This window comes from Alligator mississippiensis, chromosome 5 (genome assembly GCF_030867095.1).
Source record: "Alligator mississippiensis isolate rAllMis1 chromosome 5, rAllMis1, whole genome shotgun sequence".
Classification (NCBI taxonomy): domain Eukaryota; kingdom Metazoa; phylum Chordata; order Crocodylia; family Alligatoridae; genus Alligator; species Alligator mississippiensis.
In genome coordinates this window covers 175,515,917-175,541,624 of record NC_081828.1, presented here as the reverse complement: position 1 = coordinate 175,541,624, position 25,708 = coordinate 175,515,917, and the positions used below count along the sequence as shown (strand labels likewise).

General features: G+C 46.1%; 3 protein-coding genes across 11 annotated transcripts in view; 1 reads left to right on the top strand and 2 right to left on the bottom strand.

The window, feature by feature from the left end:
• Positions 1-1,889, bottom strand: part of PEX1 (peroxisomal biogenesis factor 1) — a 48,391-nt gene extending 46,502 nt beyond the window's left edge. For all 3 annotated transcript variants that reach the window (XR_002093643.2, XM_006270143.4, XM_059728998.1), the window contains exon 1: positions 1,775-1,889. Coding sequence is in view for 2 of the 3 variants with exons in the window: in XM_006270143.4 (XP_006270205.2) it covers positions 1,775-1,888 (114 nt within the window). In the remaining variant the exon portion in view is untranslated. The remainder of the gene's footprint in view (positions 1-1,774) is intronic.
• A 63-nt stretch (positions 1,890-1,952) lies between these two features.
• RBM48 (RNA binding motif protein 48) lies at positions 1,953-14,570 on the top strand. Of its 7 annotated transcripts, none has more exons than XM_059728999.1 (7): positions 2,283-2,366; positions 5,429-6,845; positions 7,123-7,434; positions 9,823-10,013; positions 10,272-10,417; positions 11,022-11,584; positions 14,400-14,570. In XM_059728999.1, exons 4-7 carry the CDS (start codon positions 9,886-9,888, stop codon positions 14,484-14,486), a joined length of 924 nt encoding a protein of 307 aa, XP_059584982.1. In that variant the 5' UTR covers positions 2,283-2,366; positions 5,429-6,845; positions 7,123-7,434; positions 9,823-9,885; the 3' UTR covers positions 14,487-14,570. The 7 variants fall into 7 exon arrangements, with proteins under 7 accessions (XP_006270201.1, XP_019353411.1, XP_006270199.1 ...); XM_059729000.1 differs by lacking the exon at positions 2,283-2,366 and having other exon boundaries at positions 4,782-6,070; positions 6,679-6,845; XM_006270139.4 differs by lacking the exons at positions 2,283-2,366; positions 5,429-6,845; positions 7,123-7,434 and adding an exon at positions 1,953-2,040.
• Positions 14,497-24,306, bottom strand: CLXN (calaxin). Its single transcript, XM_014603255.3, has 6 exons — positions 24,203-24,306; positions 23,940-24,095; positions 18,629-18,733; positions 16,992-17,143; positions 16,109-16,213; positions 14,497-14,950 (listed from the first exon to the last, which is right to left on the bottom strand). Exons 1-6 carry the CDS (start codon positions 24,258-24,260, stop codon positions 14,900-14,902), a joined length of 627 nt encoding a protein of 208 aa, XP_014458741.1. The 5' UTR covers positions 24,261-24,306; the 3' UTR covers positions 14,497-14,899.
• Between the last annotated feature and the right edge of the window lie 1,402 nt (positions 24,307-25,708).

Sequence of the window (25,708 nt, the reverse complement as noted above, 5' to 3'; positions counted from 1 at the left end):
ACTGTTTTCTTCTGGACTTGGGGAATTTTGCTGAAAACAGGAAAATGTTAAGAAGATTTATTTCAAGGTTACTGATGCTGCTTTCTAGCAAAAGTGCACACACTTTTTTTTTTTTTTTTTTTTTTATATATAATCGACTCTTGAATGAGTCTCCTCGTCCCTTTAATCTTGTGAGGAAATTGAATCGCATCTTTTCCTTGAAATGTTTTCCTATTATTAATATCTGTGGGTGACACAAAGGGTTTGTCCAGACCTTGACAGTGTATGCTGCATTTTCCCTGCAACCTTCTTGTATTCTACAGGGAGGGGAAGGGGCTACATCCTACACTGAACTGGACTCTCTTCAGGTACAAGTCTCTACCTATAGCAGCAGTGCTTGGCAACATTGTCTTTAGATACAAAATTACTGTATTGGAAGCTCAAAAATTATCATATTTGCTGAAAAAAACTAACGTACACTGAAAAAATATGCAAACAAGTCTTCTTTGTATTTACTTTATATTGCTCACTGTAAATCACCAGTGAGTGACAACTGGGTCATCAAAGTTGAAGCCTTTCTTTATTTCAAGGCAAGCTGCCATAAGAAATTGCTGACAGCAAACCCAAAAGTCAGTTAAGACTAGAGTTACCATACATCTGTTTTTTTCTGGACATGTCCTCTTTTTGAGTCCTCCCATCTCTGTCTAGATGGTTTTTCTAAATATCAACAATGTCTGGGATTTGGGATTTTGCTCTGTTCAGCACTGAAGCTGTCCCTGGCACTGGGCTGCAAAGGACAGGGGAGATGCCTGCTGCTCCAGCAGTGGAAGGGAGAGGGGAAGGGGCAGCAGGGAGCTATGGGGCCAGCCAGGGTGCTGTGGGTCTGGAGTGAGGGAAAGTGGTAGGGCTGGAGGGGTGGGGGGTAAGGGGGCTGCAGGTTGAAAGTGAGAGGATCCCAGCAGGGCGGGGGATAGGGGGCTGCAGGCTGGGAGTGAGGGACATGGTGGGGGGGAGAACAAGGGACTGTGGGTCAGGACTGCAGGGAACAGACAGTGCCAGGGGACTGCGAGTCAGGAGTGAGGGGCATCAGCCGGGACAGGGTGGGGGGAGCTGTGGGTTGGGACTGAGGAACAGCAACATGGTCTGAGGGAGGGGGACTGTGGGTTGTGAGTGAGGGGCAGAACCAGGGCACAGGCATATCACTGCCCCCCCGACAGGCATCCTCTTTTTTGAAACAGGAAATATGGTAATCCTAGATAAGACTCTCTGAGAGGGGCCTGGGCTTGGCATATGCTGCATCAACTGTCTCAAAAGTGATCAGGGATGTATCAGGTAGCTATGCTGGTCTGAGACAAAAAGAAATGCAAAACTCGAGAACTCGGTTCAGAGATGACACCTTTTATTAGAACAACTAAGAAATCGCAAGAGAATGGTTGAGGTATCACCTCGGAACCAAGAGTTCTCGAGTTCTGCAGTTCAAAACTGATCGTACATGTTGAGCACTTGGACTATTACCCATCTCACATCCTACAAGGGACGAAAGTATCGTACAACTATAATAATCCTCGTCCCCCCGGCCACGACCTCCCGCCCCCGGGGGCTGGGCGGAGGCTGCGGGGCCAGATCCTGCGGCGGGGCTGGTGCCCGTGCCCCACACCCGCGGGAGCCCGGCGGGCAGTGACGTCACGAGGTGAGGGAGCGCTGCTGTCACCATGGCAGCTGGGGCGGACTGCGCGTATCCCACAATCCCTGCCGAGGTCCGCCCCCGCAGGCCGCGGATTGAGCCGACCCGTACCTGCTGCAGGCGGAGGCGGGCGGCCAACGCCGCGGGCAGGTGCAGGAAGCAGTCCCGGCTGCCGCACACGGCGACGGTCACCGCTGCGCCGCCGGGGCCGCCGCTGCCCCACATGCTGGCGGCCCCGCTCCGCTGCAGGCGGCCTGGGCCGGGCCGGGCCGGACCGAACTCTCGGGGTTGACGCTACGCGCAGCTCCCCCGTCCGCTGGTAGACGACGAAGTCCAGGTCTCTAGCAAGCCGCACCCCTCCCCGCCCGCACACATTGGTACGGCCCATCGCAGGCCAATGGGGTTGCGCCTCCCACTCGCTCCCTCTCTTTCATTGGCTCTCACTCCAGTCCGGTGATGCGGCAGGTCTCCTCCGGCCTGATGACGATTCCCCCCAGAGCCAATGAAGGGAAATCAATAGCTCCACCCTTCCCTGATTGGCTGCTGTTGGCAAGCCGCCCGGCGCAGGAGGGGAGGGTAGAGGCGGAAGATGGCGGCGGCGACGGGCGCCGAGGTCGGGGGCGCGTGCGGGCATCACGCTCAGCGGGACGTCTGCGCCTCGCGCGCCAAGTACCGCGAGGGCCGCCGGCCGCGCGCCGTGAAGGTGGGAGCGGCGGTGCGCGGGTCAACCTGGGTTGCGCATGCGCAACGCCCCATAGCGCCGCCCTTCGGGCAGCGGCGGCGACGGGCTGGGAAGGGAGAGGACGCGGGTGGATTCGCGCCACCCTTCCCCCCCCCCCAGTTTCCGGCCTGGTGCTCTCTTATTGCACTCACTGTATGGCTGGCAGGTGTTAGATGAACTTTTGGGCATGGCGCACCCTTCAGGTGATCCAGAAGTCTCTGTGTAGGAAAGCCTCTGACATTTCCAGCTATATGGTTAGTCCGATAGAAGATGTCAACCGAAAACCCATGTTACTTTTCACACCTTTCCTGGACTGTCATGGCTGCAACAAAACTCCAGCCCTATTACAAGAAAGATTTGGGACTCTTTCTTTGTCAACACCACTTTAATTGGCCAGAACAGTGACTTCTTAGGGTTGCAGTGAGCTCTACCAGGAATTGGTAGCCTTTTGCTGACAGCAACACAAATGAATGCAGCCAGGGAGTCATAACTCCTTAATTTGACCAGCCATTGCCCACTGGAGTCAGGACAGTTACCTCAACTTGCCCAAGACATGGCATGTGCTGCATGGCATGCTACTGCCTAAGCTGTTTGCGGGCAGGCTGCCTGCCAGGGCTTCTAGGAGATGCCTGCCCCTTGGCTACATGTTGCAGAAGCAGCTGGCGTGAGTTTTCTGTGTGCTTGGCTCATTCCTCCTTGGGAAATGTGGGATCAGAGGGTCTGCAGAGATCTGCTGTGTGGGAGCCCAGGGGGAGGGAAAGGAGGCGAGCAATGAGCAGGCAGCTGGTTTTTGGCAGGCCAGATAAAATCTTGCAGGCTGAATCTGGTTTGTGGACTATAGGTTGTCAACCTTTGTACAATATAAAACAGGGGTGGTCCAACCTTTTTGAATGTGGGGCCGGATCACAAACTTTTTATCACCCAGTGGGCTGGCAAGCCATATTCAAAGACCTCACAGGAAGTGGTATCACATCAGGAAGTGATATCACGTGACCTTTGACACCAATGAAGTTGCAGGAAGTGACAATGAAATAGGTTTAAATAACCAGTTCAAAACTCTCCCTCTATAGCATCCACCTCTGCCACTGTTTGGGGCAGGATATTGAGCTAGATGGACCATGGGGCTGACCACGCATGGTGCTTTTTATGCTCTTATGTTCAGAAGCTCTTATGTTCTTTGGCTGAGTTTCCAAACTATGGCTGAGATTTGCAAAAAGGGGTAGATAGGCATGTTACAAAGTTGTCATAAAAGATTTGGAGCCCTCTAAATCCCATTAATTTTAATGGAAGTTGGCCTTTTGACTCAGCTTTGAAAATCTCAGCCCAAGGTGCCAACCAAATAAGTTAAAATTTATTTTTCACTTCTATGCAGTGCGTCTATGTGGGGCTCTCCAAGCATTTTACAAACATGAAATGAACCTCAGGATGAGCCCAGCCAGAGGAGCAGGGGCTCAGCTGCACTTTCCCCCTACCTGCGCTGGTCAGTCTGGAGTGGCACATGGCTCCGCCGCCACTTCTGCTGGTTGGTGCTGACCCAGGCGGGTCTGTCCCATCTGGAGCAGCACGCAGCTGAAGCTGGCTTCCCATGTGCCACTGGGGATGGGAGGAGCCCGGCCGGGTTGGCACCAGCCAGCAGAAGTGGCTGCGGAGCTGTGTGCCGCTCGGGACTGGCAGGCGCAGGCAGGGGGGAAATGCATCTGAACCCCTGTTGCTCCAGCCGGGCTCGTCCCGTCCTGAGCGACACACGGCTCTGCCGCCGTTTCTGCTGGCCGGTGCTGTCCCAGCCGGGCTCCTCCCATCCCCAGTAGCATGTGGGAAGCTAGCTTCAGCTGCATGCTGCTTTTTCTGGCCGGTGGCTGGGTCCATCCCACCTGGAGCAGCATGCGGCTGAAGCCAGGTTCCCATGTGCTGCTGGGGATGGGAGGAGCCCGGCCGGGTCTGCACCAGCCAGCAGAAGCGGCAGCAGAGCCATGTGCCACTCGGGATGGGACGAGCTTGGCTGGAGTGGCAGGGGCTCAGCTGCATTTCCCCCTGCCTGCACCTGTCAGTCCTGAGTGGCATACGGCTCCGCTGCCGCTTCTGCTGGTTGACAAATGCCCATGTGTGCGTGCAGCTGCAGCACAGCATGCAGGCAGTGAGGAGCACAGCCCGACAGCTTGGAGAGCTGTGTGCAGCTGGTAAGTCTATTGTGGTGGAGGGCATGGCGGGCGGGACGTGTGCCCCCTGTATCAGGGTGGAACAAAGCAGGCTGCAGTTGCAGGCTAGGGCCATGGGCCGCAGGGAGGGCTGGGCTGGGCTGCACTCGGTGGATATGCAGTGGCGGCGCTGGGAGGGAGGGGTATGGGGGCTACAGAGAAATTTGGGGTGGCTGGAGCCCCCTGCCAGTGCCGCAACCTGCCTCAAGCACAGTGTGACCCAACCCCCCACCCACCAGGAGGAGCCTGGTGCAGGCCTCAGCCCACAGCTGCAGCCTGAGCTGCTCCCCTTCCCCAACCCCCCTCCGCCCCCTGACAAGCTGCAGCTCCGTCCTGTGCCCACCCTACCCTGGCTGGGCAGTACGTACCCCAGCCCCACTTCCTCCCTCACCGCGGGGGGGCATTGATCTGCCCCCACATGCCCCTTCCGCCTGTCCCCTCCCCATCTGGATGCAGCTGTATCGGAAATCGGATCGGTATCGGCTGACATACCTCCTTAAAAATTGGCTATAGGTATCAGCCCCCAAAATCTTTATCAGTGCACCTCTAAAAAAATTGTCAATTTTTGGTTGCCTGCTCCTCTTTGACACACAGGAGATTCCATGAACTTCTAAATAATATGGATGCTGCGTATGGAGATTTAGTGCTGCATGGTAACATACGCTGGTCGAGTCAGGGTAATGTGCTCAAGCAATTTGTTGCTTGTCACGAGTCCATCAAGCTGTTTCTTGAGGAAAGTGGTCAGCAATATGCAGACCTTACTGATGACAGATGGCTAACAAAACTGATGTTTCTGACAGACATCACATTACATCACATCTCATCACATTTAAACTATTTGAATACCAGGTTACAAGGAACACAGAAAGCCATTCTTCAGCTGTATGAAGACTGGAAAGGTTTCTGTCTGTTTTCAGATGAGGTATCGAAACATCTGCCTTCTGTTACTTCCCTAGTCTGAAAATCCATTCCAAGCAGCATCAATTTAACACTAGGGATATCTGCGACTACAGAGGACAGCTGGAAGATGACTTCACAAGATGATTCCAAGATTTTTGCAACATGTTTTCATTTCTTGTGACCCCTGACAGTACTACAGAAAGTGGCATAGAACTGCAGTACTTTCAGTGGATGAACATTGAAGGATTTGAATTGGAACTGATTGACTTTCAAGCCTTGTGCATCTGGGTATCAAAGTTCAAATTTCTGGAAGGTGATCTTAAGAATGAAAGGGACTGTCAACTCAAGATTACAGCGTCCCTTCCTGAAAAAAGTAGCTTTTGCCTTGCTGTCTTTGGATCTACTTACCGCTGTGAACAAGTGTTTTCAAAACTGAAAACCATACTCGGTCCTACCTATAAGAAACTGTCTGACAACTGACAGTTCGGATTCATGTTTGCATCTGATGACAACCAGCTACCAGTCTAACATCACCAAACTCAGCTGTCAGGAGTGGAGCCAGGGCAGCCACTAGGAAAAGATTTTTGACTTGTGAGCATTTTTACTTGTTTATGGCAGTGAATACAGAGCACGTGTTTTAAGGAAATAAGCAAGCATATCCTTAAAGAACCACCATCTTCCCTTCTTTTTTTCTCTCTCTCTCCTTTTTTTTCTTTCCCCTTCTCTCTCTCTCTCTTTCTCTCTCTCTCTCTCTCTCATCATAATTTGCTTACCAAAAATAAATACAAACAACAAAGGTAGTATATGAAGTTTTATTTATTGTCACCAGGTTTAGAATTTTTAGAAAACCTGGTATTTATTGTAAAAAAAAACCCCAGAAAACCCCACAAAAAAAACAACCCCCCAAAAAACAACATTTATGATTATCCTGCCATGTACACCCCACCCCAGTTTTGGGGTTTTTTTAGCATTCTGGCACCTTACAAGGTAGACATTGTGTGGTTTTTTGGCACTCCATCCAAAAACATTGCCTACCCCTGATCTAGAGTTTAGAGGAGATAGAGTAACATGTATTCCTCCTGAGTCCTGAGTAGGCCCCTCAACCTGGTCACCTCTCCCCTCAAAGGACTGGGAGTGGACACTGGCAGCTCCCTACTACAGGGAAACAAGCATTTATTACTCTTCTTCCTTGTGTGAAGAAACAGCTGAAATACTGTTGTGGGTAGCAGAGCCTCAGAGGAAAAAGAAACCTAAAGATTTTGGTGGTGGAATGGAATCTCCTGGACCCTGAGATCCACAGAAGTACCTAACAAACTGTATCTAGCAACACAAAGGAGCTGGAAGTAGACTTCTTGTTTTCTGAAAGGTAAGTTTCAATTTCATTGAGTTTGGTATATTGAACTATATTTTCAGTTAGTCTATTTTTATAATTTATGTAATTCATAATGGAGTTCCTACCAATCTGATGGCTTCTGAGCAAATCACCTTCTACCCTTACCTTAGCAGAGAGGTGAGGTCTGAGGGAAGGGGTGGTTTATAGTTAGCTTACTGAAGAGGGCTCCCCTCCATCAATTGCTCAGTTTTTCAAATGCTGTAACTTAGTGTTTATATATGTAACTTAGCTATTACATTTTCTCCCTCAGCAACATGGTGCAACCATCTTTTAACATATGGAAGCATTTCCACACAGCAACTACAAGTCACTTATGGAAAAAAACTGCATTTTGCAAACACTGTCAAATTAAATGTGCATTTCCAAGTGCTACCAGGATGATCAAACACATCCTTGCATGTATGAAGTGTCCTGCAGACAAAAAAAAAATCCTTCATGAGTGTGAATGAGGTAGATCACGATGATAATGGAAGTAGCACTTGCAAATGTTCTCGATCCAGAAGTCCTCCTGCTTCTTCAGTAACATCAGCATCACAAAGCATTACTCAGTCAACATCATCAGGTAAACAGATATCTCAACCAACTGTATCCAAAAGACTCAAAATAACTTCATTTGTAGGCCAGATGACACTTGAAGAGCAAGAAAAAATTGACTAAGCTCTTCCTTGAGCAATATATGCTTCTAGGATGTTATTATCAATCACTGAAAATGCAGCATTTGGCAGGCAGCATTTAAATTAAGACCACTGTACCATTTGCCCAGCAGACATTCTTTGAGCGAGCCTCTTTTAAAGTCAGAATATGAACATGTAATGCAATCTGTGCACAAAAAATCAATGAAGCGCTCTGTCTTGCAGCACTTACTGATGGGTGGACAAATGTATGGGGAGAAGGAATCATAAATTTTGTGATAACACCTCAACTAGTTTTTTATAACAGCATTGAAACAGGAGAGAACAGACATACTGCAGAGTATATCAGTAGTAATATATGTGAAGTCCTACACAAGATTGGGAGTGGTAAAGGATTTGCTTTGCTGACTGACGACACAAGTAATATGAAAGCAGCATGGGAGATCATAATGGACAAATATTTACATATTACTGCAATAGGATGTGCTTCCCATGGCCTAACCTTGCTTTTTAATAATTTCATGGAGTTGGACACACTGCAAAAAATCTGTAATAAAGCAAAAGTAGACATACATAAAGTATGTAAAATCTACTCATATTGTAGCTGCAATCCTTAAGAAGAAGCAGAAAAATGAGAAGAATAAAATGGCAACACTCAAACCTTGTTGTGAAACTACGTAGGTTGGGGTGATCTCATTTGAAAGTTTACTAACAAAGAAGCTCTTCAAGAAATGGTGATAACTGAAGGTCTTAAAGTAGTCTGAAGTGTAAGGAACACTGTACTTGATGAGGAAGTCTTCTGGGTTTAGCTGCAGAACTCCCTGAAGATTCTAAAGCCAATTTCTTCAGCAGTCATTGTATCTGAATCAGACAGTGTGCTTTTGTCAGACATATAATGGCCCAGATAAAATCAACTGTGTTTGACAATGCAAGTATATCTCCACTTACAAGATATACTTACAAGTGGAAGAAGGAAAAGTGAAAGACTTCACTCACAGGTGGGAGGAATTTTGTTGCCAACCAATTCATGCTGCTGCAAATCTTTTGGATCCAAGATTCAAAGGTAGAAATGTCAGTGATGATTGCATCGCTACTGGATTTGACTGGATTATAAGACCAGCAACACACTTAGGACTTGATGTTGGCAAGGTACTTTCAAATGTTGCAGAGTCCAGAGCATGGTCAGGCATTTGGTCCAGGAGTACAATCTGGGACTCAGTCAAACATATTCCCCCCCTGGCTCCACTTGCTTCTTGTCTGCTTCAGATTCCTCTATTTTCTGCAGCATGTGAAAGAAACTGGTCTTTGTTTAGAAATATACACCAAATCAAGAAATAAACTAACCTGTGAAAGAGTAGAGAAACTTGTTTCAATCCGTGCAAACCTTCAGTTTTCTGAAGTCCATGAAGATAAAAAATGAAGGTTCAGAGTCAGAAAATAGTGATATTTCAGAAACCTGAGTGTGATTTTGATTAGACAAATAAACTTTTGATGCTAATATTTTCAAGGATATATTTGATTGTTTAAATGACATATTGGTTTCATGTGCTGAATTTTGTTTGCAACTGTAAAGGGATATTTTTTTCTGAGCTCTTTTCTAAAAATGTGAATTTATTCTGTTTTCTGAAGTGTGCTGACTGTATGGAGGACACTTCTTAATTCCAGATAATAAAAAATTCCTTTTGTTTACTACAATGTTGACGGTTTCTATTTTCAACTTTTATTTCTTTTCTTAGCAAAACTAAGATATGCTTAAGTACCTCAGGGTGCAGTAGCTTGTAGCTCCATCTGTAACAATAATTACAAATAATTATTTTAAATGCCTTGGTTCTATTCAAATAATAAGGCATTTATACTTTTTAATTTCATAAATATATTAAACATTACAATTTTATGTGCTAATTAGGTTTATACATAATATATTTAATGTTCTTAAAATAGTAAAGTAAATGTAGATATGCAATATTTATTTTTTTTACCTATATTTCAATTTTTCCCAAAACTTGTTTTTTCTATGGTTGTGAAATTTCTGGAAATTTTTAATCTCTAGTGGTGTATAGCACTACTCTTTCCTGCATAAGCTACCCAACACCTGTAAGACTGTATTATAAGCCTTAGCACAAATGGCAAGTATTTGGGCAATTGTTACAGACTTCTGCTAGAACTCTAATATGCTGCTTTCGGAAAACTCCAAAGTCACTATGGGGCAAGGTGAAATAAAGGAACAAAGTTGCAGAAGCAATAAATAATGGAACATTTAGTTGTTTCAGTCTGTTTTGTGTTTTACTATGAGATAAAAATTTGATGTTTTTTTGCAGGTCTATACTGTCAACTTGGAATCTCGCTATTTGCTAATACAGGGAGTTCCTGCGTTGGGTGTTATGAAGGAATTAGTTGAACAGTTTGCATTATATGGTGCCATTGAAGAATACAATGCTCTAGATGAGTATCCAGCAGAACAATTTACAGAAGTTTATCTCATCAAATTCCAAAAGTTACAGAATGCAAGGTACTGCAGTAGATAACCTTTGCCTGCTTTCCATATCTTAAAGTATGAGTCTGGAGAATTAAAGTGAAATAGCCACCTCAGAGATGTTTTGCTACAAATGCAAGTTGTGTGTTCTTTGCATAATATCATAACTCAGTTTCCTGAACTTGGTTTTTTAAGTAGTATTTATCAGTAATCTTCAGAAATTCTTGTTCAAATGTGAACTGTGATAAAGTTGTGTTTGTAACTAATATTTGAATGCAACTTCTGTTTCTCTAGAGCGGCCAAGAAAAAAATGGATGAACGGAATTTCTTTGGTAGCTTGCTCCACGTGTGTTATGCTCCAGAATTTGAAACAGTCCAAGAAACTAGGGAGAAGTTACAAGACAGAAGAAAATATATAGCAAAAGCAACAAGTAGTAAAGGTTTGTAATTAGAAATGCACAGGTTTTATTCAACACCTGTTTTTCTTCCCCATACAGTTTCTTTTCTCATGACATTCTTCACCTCATTCATCAAAAACGTAAACATGGCCAGGAAATGTAGAATGGCATTTTCACCCTTACTTCAGACTGGGTAAAAGTGAGAGAGCACTGCAGTGGGGCCTATTCAGCCTTGGAGCGCCCAGGGGAAAACTGCCATTGTAAGCCTTGGCCTAAAGGGCATGCTGGGAGTAAAAGGGATGTGGCAATAGGCCTGCAGCATGTGGTACTGCGGTGTTTTGGCCTACAGGTCAGTCACAGGAAACCCCCGATCTTAAATTTTACTGGTCTTAACATCCTATGATAGTCTTTAATTGCATTATCAAATACTGTTTAAAAGAATTCAGAAGTAAGAGAACTGTTTTTGTTCTCTCATTTTCAGAACTAAATTGTTTTGCTTAAGCTTTGCAGTTCACAGTCAAGTCGAGGCTAAGCCTCAAATACCAGTTTGAAAACGGTCAATTCCACTATAAGTTAGCTGTGTAAAATGCTTACTTATGCAATATGTGTGTGTAATAATAGTCAAAATACCCTTTTTGTGTTAAAGATCATTTTTCAAAGATGCCACAGGAGCCTAAAAGGACTGTGTCAAATAACTCAGAGTATGACTTTCAGTCGCCAACCTCAGGATTCCGTGCTGCTGACAGAACTGTTGGCAACTGGGATCCATCTGCATGTTTTCCAGACTTTTACAAGACATTACATTGTGACGTCTCCGCAGGAAACATAGCACATCCTTCAGGCTATCACTCTCAGAGTCATTTGGCATCCCCTCAGTGTGTCCATTACAGTACTAAAGCTTATGAGTGCTTTAGCTACAATCCATCTCTGAAGCCAGCCGTACAGCAGGGAGGACATAAGCATGTATCTGCTTCTCCTGCACTGCAAAGAACTTTTGATAATGGAATTGATAGATTTATGCCACGGGCAACTCAGCTGGAAGAGCGGAAGAGAAAAAGAGACGAAGGCAATAAACTTGGAATAATTGGAACAAATTCAGATATTAATGAAGTTGTCATTGGACCTCAGCTGCCAGAAATGCCCAAAGTGGATATGGAGGATGATTCCTTGAATACTTCAGCAAGCTTAATTCGAAATAAACTTCAAGAGGTATGTGCTATAAAAAAAAGTCCTTTCAGACTTAGGCAGACAAGGTTCTTTGGGTAAATCCAATATCTTTTATTAAACCAACTCAAATAGTTGGAAAAATTCTTTGCAAGCTTTCATGCACAAACAAGTGTTTAAAACCTAATTTATGGGACCATAATCTAATTATATTAAAATGCCGCATATACTTTCACCATCTGGCCTGGATTCTAAGAGATGCCCCAGTCAGTTGCACTTACCTCCCAAAATAAAGCCAAATGTCACGAAAGAGAACATAGTATTTAACCTTCTAGTTGCAGCAGTGTGGTCACTTTCATAGTGCTGCAACTCTGAGTGCTGAAGTATCTTCACTTCATAAATTTTCTTATTTTTAATCTCAAAAATACAAGACGCATTAAAGTAATCATCAAGATATGCATTTTCCACACAGATTTCACTTCTCTTTACAACTGGGGATATCCAATAAGAGACAACCAACTAGTTGAATCTTAGAAGTCTGTGTGTTGATCTGCGTTCTTTTGAACCTCCAATTTTATTCAAATAAGTTTCTCATCCTTGTGTGTGTTATGGCATGCTGCCTAGTATCCATGAGTTTTCTGTTGTAACTATTCTGAATGAAAAAATAATACCCAGAGGGCATGCCCACTTTCTAGAATCTTCTTTCTTTTACCTAACACTTATTTGAATTTTTTTTTACTTCAGTTTAAATAAATTTTAAATTATTTTTTATTGATGTTGTACAATGGCTTAAGTGACACATTTTACCTGAACAGCTGTACCACAGCTCAGGATTATCTGCATTTTTCTCAAACAGTAAAGGGTTGGACAGAAATCTGAAGTTGATGCCTACTTTGAAATTAAGCGATAATATTATAAAGTCAGAACTTGTTTCTACTCTCAGCTACTTTTAATGGCAAAATACTTATGCACAGTAATAATTTATCCTGTTCTCTTCTAATGAGTGTCATTTAAATGAGATCTAGAAAAGATTTTCTTGAGAAATCAATCTGCCTGAGAATTTTAAGCATTTTCTAAAAACATTTCCTTAGAAAATAACTGGGTCAGAGACTGGCAGATTATTTGACACTTAAATTGATGTTCTGACTACCCAGCACTTTCCTTCTATAAATTATTTTGATCCACTTCATTCTGAGGTTACCTACATTTTGTTCCTGTTTGTAAAATGTAAAAGGCTTTCATTCTTGGAGTTTACAATTTATGACTTTGAATTTTACTAGAGAGTAGTTGGGGCCAGATAGTATTTTTACTTATGTAGAGTGACGTATAACTCCACGTGTATTCCCACTGATTTCAGTGTGGTGTTTCTGTTTTATTTAATCTTTTGCTGTAAAAGGAATAAATATTTTGAATTCTCTTAGTTTTTACTGATGCGTGATCTAGGAAGGTCACAGTTTAATTTAATTACATGCTGTAGGCAGATATGCCTGCCTGTCAGTTGAAGGAAAGAAAATATTCTAACCTGAGGAAATTTGTTATGGAGATGGAATAAAAATAGAATCCCAAATGTCCTTGAATCATATTATATTTTTCTTAAATCTGGAATAATGTATGCCTTTCTCTTATTATTTTTGCATTTAGTAGATTTAAATTAGGTTAACATTTTTTCAAGAAACAATTCTATTCAAGTTTCCTTGAGTACAACAAGTTATTTGAAAGTCCCTGGCTACAAGTGCAATCTTCCTTTTCTACTATAGTTCCTTTTTTCCATTACAGGGTAAGTTGCAGGACATAAAACTATATTTTCACATCCCTTTAATATAACAGAAGAGTGTAATATACTGTTCTAACTAGAGGTGCAGTTTGATATCGAATTGGTACTGATATGAAGAAAGTTGTCTATATCAGATATTGGCCCAATGGGGCTGATAATATGGCCGATGAATGTCCATGCTGCGCGCAGCTGCAGTGCAGCACAGAGCAGAACTGGCAGTGTGGAGAGCGGCCTCCAACTGGAAAGAGAGGTGGAGCGAAGGAGGGCATGGCAGGGCAGATCAACGCCCCCCCGCGGTGAGGGATGGGGGCAGGGGCAGGCACTGCCCAGCTGGGGTGGGGGTATGGGATGGAGGCACGGCTCGTGGGGTGGAGGCAGCTCCCGTTGTTGCTTGCACCCTGGGAGGGTGGGGGCAAGGGGGGGGGGGCGCACGTGCCCCTAGATCTGTACAGTATGGACAGGTTGCAGCTGCGGGTTGGAGTCGGCACTGTGTGGGGCTCTTCTTACGGGGGCTGGGCTCGGAGCGGGCTCTGGCGGTGCAGCCACCCCAGATTTCACTGCAGGTCTGCTCCCAGCCCCGTGCCACCGCCTGCCACCTGGCACAGCCCCAGCTGAATGCCCCACCTCCACCCAAGCACGGGGAAAACCTGGGTCTGCAGCGACATGGGGCTGGGAGTGGAGCTACAGCAAAATCTGAGGTGGCTGCAGTCTGCTCAGAGCCCAGCCCCCAGCAAGAAAAGCCCCACACAGCACCAGCTCTGGCTCCACAGATCTGGGGGGCACCCCCCCCCCGCCACCCTCCTGGGGTGCAAGCAGCAGCAAGAACCGCTAATGGCTATCAGCATTGGCCCCCAAAATCTCTATCGATGCATCCCTAATTCTAACATCAAATATTCAATTTGGTGTTAAAATACAGCCAGTTTGGTCACTGATTACCCTTTTATTTGTTGAAGCTGTACTTGTAAAAGTATTTTCTCTTCCTCCCAGAACTCAAAACACTGGAGAGAAATAAATATATGGGAGCTTTTATTCTAAAAGCAGTAAAAAGTGCAGCATACTAAGCTTGGTGTTTATATTTTAAACTAGGTGGCAGCTTCCGTTCCAGAAACTTTGAAGGAAAACCGACAGGACATTCAAGCAAAGCCACTTGTAAAACAGAGAAGAAGAATATAAATGTTCACTCTTTTTAAAGGATACAATTTCAGTTATTTATTTTTCTAATGTAACAAGTAAAAAATAAACTATATTTCAAAATGATTTAAGTGGTGGTTTAAAAATTCTAAACTTTTTTTGGTACATTTCATTAATCAAACAAGTGTTTATAGTACAGTCCTCTGTATACCTATTGCTGTTGAGATGCAAGAGTTCCAGGTGTACAAGTAACTTTTTCTGTCGTAAAAGAACTGCAGATCATTTAAAAGGAAGTATTTGAGTTACCTAATACTGAAGAAATGGGTTAGAAGCTATACTAAAAATAGGAATATTAGTTTTTAGCGTTAAACTAAATCCTGATTTGCTTCTGTTTTTAATGTCTTAAGAAAAACAGATTTTCTGAATCAGTTAACAGCAGAAATCTAGTTATAGAGCTACAGATCATGAGTTTCTTGGAAAGCTTGCATTTCGAATGCCATGCTGCTCTGTAACAAGACAAAAACAACACAGTAATTTATCTTTTCCTAATGATTAGATCAAGGAAACTATTATCTAGAAAACTCTTCTGTTAAACGGAGGTCTTTAAGGATAAAGCAAGTTACTGAAATTTTAGGAACATCCTTCTAATCCCTTTTATCACAACTCATGTAAAATCAAACAAAAATAAAAGATGGCTCATGGCTGAGAAATCAGAATATTCAGTATTATGGTTCCTGGGGGAAACTATAGGATAGTATTACTATTATATAGGACTCATAAGTCTGAATGTCTTGATTTGTAATATTAGAATTAAATCAAATGGCTGCAATGAGTGTTGTCCTTGGCTTAAAAAAAAAGTAAAAGTTTGTTGCTGCTCTGCAAGCCTGGTTATTTCATATGCTAGAAAATAGTAAAATTAGTATCTTAAGTGCATTTGCAGCTTTTTTTACTAGATCTATATAGTAATGCATAGCAGAAAAAGCTCCTTATTAGGTTCCTAGTTTTATACCAAAACCCTTTTTCAGGGTATAGAATACAGAGCATAAGCTATGAAAGCAGGAAACAGTTAATCTGCATCTCCAGGTAGCACTACTTCAGAGCTGAGGATTGGGAGTCAGAGCCTGGACTTTTTGGCTCAGCTTTTAATGACTTTGGGCAAGGCACATAACCTCTCTCTGCCATGCCCTTGTTTCTCTTACCTTAGAAATTAAGATTAGTAGTACAGCTGGGCAGAGAGGTAATTCCATTTAGTAGTGGATTTTAAGGTTTGAAAATTGTGGTTTTGTTTTTACTAAGCACTACAAAACTAGGAAGCTTAGAATTCTCCATGAAACTGAATGACAGGTTTTACATATTCCCTGAAGTCCCAAGTGTGTGCCAGGGAGTGCCAGGTCTTCAGGGCAGAGAGAGTGAGGAGTCTCAAAAATCTAGGGAGAACCAAGCTGCCCCAAAGCCCTGACTTCCAGGGCTGTCTGCCTGACAGGAGCTTCTCCCTGGGAGCCTAGGCTGCCAAGAAGCTGATATTTAAGACTGTTCAACCTCTTGGCTCAAGCCAAAGGCGGGCCCAAAGGCACATCTTCAGCAGAATTTCATGAAAAGGAAGTTAAGCAGAAGGGTGCATTTACAAATTTATTTCCCATTTTAATGCAGGGATACTTTCCTACCTTTATATCTGGCAAACACGGTCCAAATGCTTCTAAAAGAAGATTTTCATCTCTTACAGCTTTTTCAAAATCAGCATAAGAAAGTTTGCCATCATGGTCATAGTCCTGCAAAAGAAGGATAAGGATTATTGATGATTCCCTGTGATTATGCACAAGATCAAAGGTTTTTGGCCAGCCGTTTCTATTAAAACGGTGCCCGTGTCCTAGGTATCTCTGTATCACCCCCACCTGAGGGTATAAAGCAGGGCTGTGCAACTTCTAAGCAGCCAGGGGCTGGATACCCCATGGGCTGCACTAGTAAGCGCCCCACATGGGTCCTATCCCCCACACTGATGCAATGCACAACTGTATGGGCGAGCCCCCTGACCACTGCACCACATACCTATGTGGCCCCCGCTTCACCCTCAGCTGCCTGTGCTGCACAGCTCTGCCCTGGTCCATGGAGTAGCAACTCTACTGTTGTCTTAAATATAACATAATTTGAATCTTGAAAACCATTTATTCTTCTAGTGTCAGAAAGAAAGCATATGGCAATTTTCTTGTGTTACCTGAGATGTTGCTACAGCTTCTGACATGAAATTCTTTACATGAAATGCATCTTTAATTGGCTGTAGGAAAAATTTACAGGTGAAATGAGAGAGAAGCCTTTGTTGTGTTTTTAGGTCATTGGACTGGAACTCATGAGATATGAGTGATGTGTATTTCTAGCTCCTCCTTTCATAACTTGTGTAATCTGGAGTAATTTCCTTAGTATCCTTGTGCCTCAGTCCCCATTTATGAAGCTGAAATATCCTCATAGGGATTCACTGCTTTTGCAGTCTGAGCACCTCACTAAAATCAAGAGAACACTTAAATAAACCACCACTTTAGGAAGGGTACTTGCCATTTTTTTCAGTGTTATTTCTACCAGGTCTTTAATTCCCTCATCAGGATCTTCTTCTGTTGGTTGTTTTAGGAGGCTGTTCTTCAGCATATGGAACATCTCCTCTCGTGATATGTATCCATCGCCATTCAGGTCATAAACCTCAAAACAATCTTATCAAAATAAGTCAAGTTTATTTATAAACCATTTCCTTGCCTTTAGAACTGTTGTTAGCTATGTGTTAAAACAGGTAAAACTTTTTTTTTTTTATCCTTAACAGCATAGCTACATTTACATACAAATAGTTCTACTTTTATGCTTGTACTTGGTCACTATTTTACTTATCATTCACAGTTAAAACTTCATTTTTAGCTAAGTTTGAAAAACAAGTACAGTAGTTATTTGAGTTATAAATGCTCCAAACCAAGGATCTTGTCCGTAGGCTTACTGCACTGCTGTATAAATAAAAACAAATACAAGTTTTGTAAAACTGCATTTAGATTAAATAAATTATGGAAGAAGATGTGGAAAGGTGGGTCAGTATTTCAGATGAGAGACAGTAGGCTGTAAAATTGTATTTAGTTAGCACATGCAGAACTGACCCAAGCAGGGTGCAGGGCTGGGGCAAATGTGGGGCCCTGCCCTGCTCCGATTGCACCCACCTCAGACCCAAGGAAGCTGCAACTGCCATCAACAGTGGCCAGCGGAGGAGGGGGGGTGGTAAGCAAGTGGCTGGACTTGAAGCAAGCAGCAGTGCCGCAGAGTCGCTGTGGCTGCTCTGCCCAGCTCCACAGGGTTCCCCAAGGCGTGGGGGCTGGGGCGATTGCCCCCCACCCAGCGACCCTGAGTACATGTAATCACTAGGATCTATACAGAGTGCTTATCCCACTAACAAAGATATTAGATTCATAAAAAGGAGTTAGATAAAGTTGCTACTAAGTTCAATGCATTGTACCTATTAATTTAAAAAAAATGAAGCTTCTTGGGGTGCCATTTTTAAAGGTAAGAAATCCTATCCTTGTTGAAAGTGTAGAGTGAAAACATTTGGTTTGACAATCCTTCATTTGTTCTCTGTCATTCCTTTAGTTCTGTGCATGTTCACTAAGGAGGAGTGAAAGTCTGTCACTGCAGATTAGTCTGCTGATGGGCAACAGATACTGGAAAACCCACTAAGCTGTGCCCTTGGAAAATGTGCAGGCAATAAGAGCACTTTGAAGAAATGCGATTTTCCAACTATGATGATTCCCATGAATAGCAGGTCAGTTCAGAACCTTTATCTAACTCCTGGTCTCATAATTTTGTCCTAGGGTCCTAATAAAAATATGGAAGTAGAAAGCCAAAACAAAATGGCAGTAATAAAAAGCTTTGAATCTAATAACATAAGACTGTTAAAAGAAAACATCTTTTCATTCCATCCAGGAAGAGCACGCAGCAACTGCTGCAGCGTCCTTAGCCTGACGAAGGGTTTTTGAACCCGAAAGCTTGCTTAATAACTATTCTCCAACCATTTGGGTTGGTCTAATAAAAGATATCAAATTCACCCAAGGAACCTTGTCTGTCTTTAATTACCCCACATTTTATAAGATATTATATTTGTATAAAATTTAAATAGTATCGAGTCATAAATGTTGAAAGTATTGAGATCAGAGAAACCTTACATTTCATCTTTTCTTCTAATGTCCCCCGAAGAAAAATTGATAAGCCTTCCACCCATTCCTTTACACTGACACAGCTATCATTGTCCTTATCAAAAGCACGAAACACTGAAAACAGAAATAGACGAAATTCAAACAATCTATTTACAGCAATACAAAGCCAGACAAAGCAAAGAAGTACTTATTATCATGTAGTACAATATGAAAATATGCGTTTGGGTGAAGATGTTTGTCTATTTTAATCATGACTTAATTTGCATCCCCTTGCCTCCCTTTTGAAAAATGCCTTTCCCTTAATATCAGGGTTGGAGAACCTGTCTTCCCTAGGGTAGGGAAATGCAACATGTTAGCGTGAGGCAAACAGGCTGTGAATTTATTCAGTGATAATTGTTCATGTGCATGCTCACAGTGGGTGCGTCCACACAAGCGCGCACACGTCTCTCGCCCAGCCTCAAACCCCTTTGAAGCGGGGCAACAGGTATGTGCGGGAATGAAAAAACATTCCCCGTGCTGCAAGTCTGCAGTGCGGGGAGAAAGTTAGACCCCTATATCCAGGGGTCTAAAAAAATAAAATTGAAGTTTAAAAAAGCAAAGCAGGTCCAGGACCGTGACCTGAGGCTGGGTCCTCCATGGAGACACTCTGGCTGCCAGAGCGTCTGTCTCTATGGTTGGCCACTTGCCCTAGTGCTGAAACACATGGCCGGCCAGGCTATGTGTTTCAGCACCAGGGCTCTGATGCTGGTAAGTAAGGGGTTGGGTGGCTGGAAGAGGGGGGGAGGGAACCATTGTGGGGGACCCACAACGGCCTTGGCCACTCCCCCAGCCCCCTGGATCCCTGCCGGGGCCGGCCCCTCCCCCCACCAGCCCCCCTGAGCCCGCTGACCCCTGGCAAGGCTGGCCCCTCCCCCCACCAGCCCCCCTGAGACCCCCTCCCCTGGCGAGGCTGGCCTCTCCCCCCGCCAGCCCCCTCGACCCCTGGTGAAGCTGGCCCTGCCCCTGCCAGCCACCCTGAGACCCCCTCCCCCTGGCAAGACTGGCCCCTCCCCCTGCCAGCCCCCCCGAAACCCCCTCCCCCTGCTGGGGCTGGCCCCTCCCCCTGCCAGCCCCCCCCCCAAGACCCCCTCCCCCCGGCAAGGCTGACCTCTCCCCCTGCCAGCCTCCCCCGAGACCCCTGGCGAGGCTGGCGCCTCCCCCTGCCAGCCCCCCTGAAGCCCCCTCCCCCTGGCGAGGCTGGCCCCTCCCCCGCCAGCCCCCTGGAGACCCCCGACCCCTGCTGGGGCCGACCCCTCCACCCGCCAGCCCCCCAAGACCCCAGACCCCTTCCAGGGCTGGCCCCTCCCACCACCAGTCCCTCCCCCCTGAGACCCCCGACCCCTGCCCTGGCCAACCCCATCCTCCCAAGCCCCACCATCCCTGCTCCCCCCCCATAGCTTAAAAAAACAAAACAAAACAACAACAACAAAACCCGGCACTTACCAGCAGTTCAGCTGCCATCTGGCTGCCTGAGGCCCCGCCCACACAGTGCGGGGCAGGGTGACAGCCCCAGCGGCCCAAGTCCGGGCCCTGCTGCCCCCCCCACTGTCCTGGTACTGCATCGGGGGGAACTCTGCCAGGAGACCCTGGCGCACCCCCCCCCCCGCTTCAAAGGTAAGCAGAGGCTTTTTTTGGGGGGTTTTGTGATGGTGCCTGGGGTTGTAGGGTTAGCCATGGGGGCCTGGGGGTGCAAATTGGGGGCTGGGAAAGCCATTGGGAGGTCTGGGGGGGGTGGAGCTGGGTGGGGCAGCCATTGGGGGGGCTGCAGCAACTGGTGCAGGATGGGGCTGAGGGGGGCAGCAGTTGGGGGGGCATGTGGGCCTTGCAGGGGTGTGATAGCCTCTGCGGGGGGCCATTTGGCCCCATTGGGGGGCGTACCCCTTGTGTGGGGGCTGAACCCCCCTTTAGGGGGCTGAACCACTTGTTTGGGGCTGGACCCCTTGTGGGAGTGCAGCAAAACGTGTATTCATGAAATCTGTATTTAGAGTTCACTTTATTATTATGATAAGAGACTTGCTTTACCACTGTAGATCTATCAATAAAACATTGTCCAACTGATCATTGTCTCTGTCTTGCTCTCTCTCTCTCTCTTTATAGTGGTCTTTTGTTTTACTTGTGGAGGAACGTGGATTTGGGGGTATTTTACAGAGTGACTTTTGGATTTTGTTTATCAGGGATTTTTCAGTTTTCCAGTAGGAAACACCAGAATTCCTGCTAGGGAGGCCAGCAGGGTCCTGGCACTTTCTCAGAGCTGGCACCTTGGACCCAGCTGGCTGTGGCTGACCTCCTGGACAAATGGGGCCAGGAGGACATGCTTTGACAGTTCAAAGCAGGCCACCACACCTGGAACATCTTCCGAGCGATAGCTGCCCAGATAGCTGGGCAAGGGGCACACAGGGCAGTAGTGCCGTACAGAGGCCAACCCTGCAACCACAGTCCACTGGCAGCTAGCCCAGAGGGGCAGATGCCTCTACTGGCTGTGCAGTCCCTATCCAGGTCTGGCAGGTACGCAGCAGGTCACAGCCAGGCAGCAGCCCCCACTGCTAGACCCCTGCAGTGGGTAAAGGTGCAGGGAACTCTCAGGGCTGCTTCAGCAGTCCAGCTGGCACAAGGGGCAGTGTCTCCAGGTACCAATTTGGCTGGGCCCCAGAAGCTCCTGACAGCGAGTAGCCCTGAGCTACTTGCCAGGGCGGCTTTATATATTGCTGGGGCCAGGTTTCTGCTAGGGCAGCTTTCTTTACTGCTGGGGACAGCACAGGTGCTGGCCCCAGGCTCTAGCTCCCCCTGGCTGCAGATCTGGGAGGAGCCAGGCAGGGTTATTTTGCTCCACACCAAAGTGCATGTCAGCACGTGTGCTGAAGCAAAAAGCCCTGGCTCAAATTTGCACTGCTTCTATTTGAGCTGCAAGTGCACGTGCTTGCATGTGTGGACGTGCCCAGTGAATGCAAAGCAGCTTATTTAATGAAACCAGAGTATGCTTAAACTGTTACTGCAGAATAGCTGATGAATTTTAAGTTCCCAGCTTGCCTGCCTAGTGATAACTTACATGCTCATACGTGGCAGTCATCCAAAGGCCTAGTTAAGAGATTTAAAATCCTGAATATATCAAATAAGATAAATCTAGATCTTCCCTGCTGATATAGCCATTTTATCTTGCTATCTGACACATTATTTTGCTGGCTTGACAGCACTCTAGTAAAGCATCACATATTCCATAACAGCCTAAAAGGAAGAGCCAGCATTAAAGGCATACAAAGACTTCAATTAGAATGGTTTGTTTTAGGCTGCAGGGGAGAACATCAATCAGGAAATCTAGCTCACCTTTTTTTCCTTTTCTTTTTTTTCTTCAAGTGTACGTTTTGGCAACTTTCCCGTCTTGCATAAACCAGTATTTCTTTCATGTGCAAACTAGTAACAAGCTGCTGTTTGTAACTTTTCAATTAGTGCAGTCCTTGATAGTATGAAGCATTTCTATTTTGCTTTTCATTTTACTAATTAACACTTCAAAATTACTTGCAAGATAGTCACAGCAACAGCATCACCCTTGTTATGTTGCAGTAAAATTAAAATAAAACACACAAATTACATGAAAATATGACTTTGGCTATAAAGTAAAGCTCTCTACAATTAAGAGTCTATTAATTTTGCCTTTACAACTTTATTCTCCTCTGAAACTTCTCCCTAGCACTTCCGTGTGATGAGAAGAGTTAGATCCAGGTTGGCACCCCCTCCTTGGAAATCTCCCCTTAGTGACTTGGTGTTGGGAAGCGCCAGGCTCAAGCTGCTTCAGTACCCTGCTATAAACCCCTATATGTGAGGTGACCATACTGCTGCTGCTGTCTAGCCACCTGCCTTGGCTCACCATGCTGCTTCACTTCCCTGCTGGACTCTGGCCTGGAACTTCTGGCCAACCATCTGGGACCAAGCTACACAATCCTGGAGTGTCCTGGCCAAAGTGGGACCTATGGTCACTCTACCTATATACCAGTACAGTAGCTCCCCTCCCAAGCAGCCAAACCCTCAACACTACGGTTTGGGGAAGAAAGTAAACTTTAGTGCATTAACACTTATCCTTCACTCCTCTCTGTCAAGGATAGAAACCTAACTTGTTTCAGCAAGACTGCCATATCAGTCTGCTCTCAGTACCCCTGCTCCAGAAGAGCTGTTCGGACACTGCAGTGCCAAACAGCCTGTCTCCAGCATGTCAGAGCTGAAGACTAAGGGCAGCAACGTTTGTTTACAAGTGTATATCATGTCCCACTACAGAGACAACAGCGGCCTTTTCTACTAATAGATTAAAAGATCCTTTTGTGGACCTAAGGTTACTTCATCAGATGAAGTTTAGGCTCAGGGATGCTTATCCATCTCCAATTTAATTAGTTTAAGGTGCACCTCTACCCTGACTTCTGCTTGACTTTAGACTAACACAGCTCACTACCACTCTCTTTTCTACTAATACCTCTGTCAGCACTGGAGAAAGCACGATCACTCCATTTATCAACTGTTTCCTTAGGGAAGTGGTGGGAATCATTGTCAACACAGCAGCATCTGCTCAGCACCTTCCTCTGATGAACTGTTTTCTGTAGGACGGCGCCTGCACATGATCCTTTCCACATCTCTTTTGTGTGAGGAAAGTGGCCATCCTTAGAGCTGACATAGCTTTTTAAAGGGCAGTAAACTGACATCTAGAAAGACTATTATAACACTTTGTCACTATGCAGCCTATGTCATAAGAAACATTTCCAGCTGCGTATACTGCTGCCACCACCGCACCTCCTCCCAGCCAAAATCATATTTGCAGCATCCTTGGGCCACTACAGGAACCGTTTACATGCAGCTTCTTTCCATTTTCAGCTACAAACATCCAAGCTCTTTGGTGACAGGAGCCAGTGCTTTTGCAGGAGCACACCTGAAGAAGAAGAGGCCAACCTGGGAAATCTCCAGAGGCTTTAAGTGACTGCATCACACACCACAGTTCTGAAGCTTTTCTGGCCCGCAGGCTCTCCAAGGTGGCCTAGTGAAGCGGCTCAGCCAGCCACCTCGCTGGACAAAGGGAGGCCGCCTGGTGCAGAGCAGCCCTGGGGCCCAACCCTGAAGTTTCCCCACGTGCTCGAGCCGCTGGAGCGGAATCCCCGCAGCGCCTCTGCGGCGGGGGGGACCCGGCCTAGGCTCCCTGTCGGGGGGCGGGCCGATGCTGCGGCCCGGAAATCACCTGCTGGCTGGGGCGCCCGGCGCGGGGGCGGGGACTGCCTACCCTATCCCCCTTGGGGCGCGGCCTCACCTCGGTCCATGATCATGTCGTCGGTCATGCCGAAGGTGAGGTGCAGGACGCTGCGGAAGGCGTTGCGGTCCAGCCCCGCGGCGCCGCGGCGCTCGCCAGCCTCCGGCACCAGCGTGTGGAAGAGCCGGATGAGACACTCCACCTCGGGCCGACGGACTGCGCACGGGCACAGCGCGGCACGGGTCACGGCCTGGCCGGGGAAAGCCACGCGCCCCCGCCCCCGCGGCCCTTGGGAGGGGGAGGGGGCGGGGGACGGGACTCACAATGCCTAGCGCTGCGGTTCAGCGCCTCCGCCTGCTTCTGCAGCTTCTTCCTGTTCATGGCGCCGCCGGGCCCGGCAGCTGCTGCGGGACGCCGCGCGGTTACCGCAGCAACGGGAATGGCACCAGCCAATCAGCGAGCAAGAAGCGCAGGGGCCCGAGGCCACGTGGCTGAATAGCCGGAAGCTTGAGCATGCGCAGTTTGGCCCCGCGGGCAGGTGGACACAGCCGGACTCCCGCCGGTTCCGGACGAGTCTCGGGGCCTATCGAGCCTCAACACCCCCTGCCCCGCTTTTGCGCGTCCCTGTGCCCCACGCCCCGGCCAGCACAGTCCGAACACATCCGAGCCGGGACAACCCCCGGCGCCAGTCTAAGCCCTGCAAAGGGGGGTCGACGACAAGTCCCGGGCTTCATTTACCGCTGCAGACAGTTACTTGCCTGTACTTACCCTTCTCGTCTTCCAGGTTTTCACCGCAAATTAGTAGCTGTAGCTCACAAGTCCTTGCTTCAGGTTTAATACCTCCAACTCAACCAAGCTCGGCCTGCTCGAGAATAAAATACTTTGCCACGATCAAGGTTCTGGCTGAAATATGGCACAAACCGGAGTAGGAGGCAAGCAGCGGTGGCAACCCAACAGGCACAAGCCCGCTAGTTCTTCCAAAACGAAGGAGTTCAGTACGGAGCAGGAGTAAAAGAGCAGCCTAGCACTTTCTAAGATCAACTACTAGCATCCACCTCCTCTTTTTGTCATTCCTACTTGTATTACAGTATGACTAGGCTGTTTAAAGAATATTCTACACTCTCAAAATGTAATAGCCTGGGACTTCTGCTAAGGCAGGCACCCACATTCAAAATGCAGAATCACGGTGTATATATGACACACTGACTACTCTCATCATGTCTTGGTTAGCTTACAGATTTGAAGTTCTTCACTCTAGGGTTTGGTATATAAAATACCCATATACATTTTCAGAAGTCTGTACACTTACAACTTCTTGTAGCAGGTGATGTGTTTACACAGGTATTCAGCATCTCTGATAGTCAGGTCATTTTTATTTTAGCATCCAAGAACACACAAGGGAAAGCTGGTTTAGGCACACAGGGATGTCACAAAATCATTTAACCTGTTTAAATGTATACGCTTAACTTACCTAGTAATTACCAAGTAGGCTGTAACCTACAAAAACTTCTACCTCTCTGAACAAGTTAGCGTATAACAGTAGTGGTTTGACCTTTTTAGACTCAATGCATCCCTCGTTAAGCCCCTCCTTGAAAAATGCCACCTCTTCATTTTCACTTATTTTGACTACAGAAAAATAGAACAATTTTTCTGTTGCAAAGTACTCAGAAAGACCACAACAGCTAAGAAGGTTTTTGACGCTATGGATTTATTTTTGAAATCTCTTGGTTTATTTTGAGTCATGTTTGCACACCTAATGGTACTAATGTTACATGACACCTCACAGCACCCTTAAAAAGGACTCCACAGCACCTCAGAGTATTGTGGCA

Excerpts from the sequence above, each read along its gene's own strand:
- RBM48 (XM_006270137.4), top strand. The coding sequence starts at position 2,253 with ATGGCGGCGGCGACGGGCGCCGAGGTCGGGGGCGCGTGCGGGCATCAC. Across the intron at positions 2,367-9,822 it reads GCCGGCCGCGCGCCGTGAAG|GTCTATACTGTCAACTTGGA; the intron begins GTGGGAGCGGCG and ends GTTTTTTTGCAG. Across the intron at positions 11,585-14,399 it reads TTCGAAATAAACTTCAAGAG|GTGGCAGCTTCCGTTCCAGA; the intron begins GTATGTGCTATA and ends ATTTTAAACTAG.
- CLXN (XM_014603255.3), bottom strand. The coding sequence starts at position 24,260 with ATGAACAGGAAGAAGCTGCAGAAGCAGGCGGAGGCGCTGAACCGCAGC. Across the intron at positions 17,144-18,628 it reads ATTAGAAGAAAAGATGAAAT|ATTGTTTTGAGGTTTATGAC; the intron begins GTAAGGTTTCTC and ends TATTTTGATAAG. Across the intron at positions 14,951-16,108 it reads CGTGTTTGCCAGATATAAAG|AGCAGCATGGCATTCGAAAT; the intron begins GTAGGAAAGTAT and ends GTCTTGTTACAG.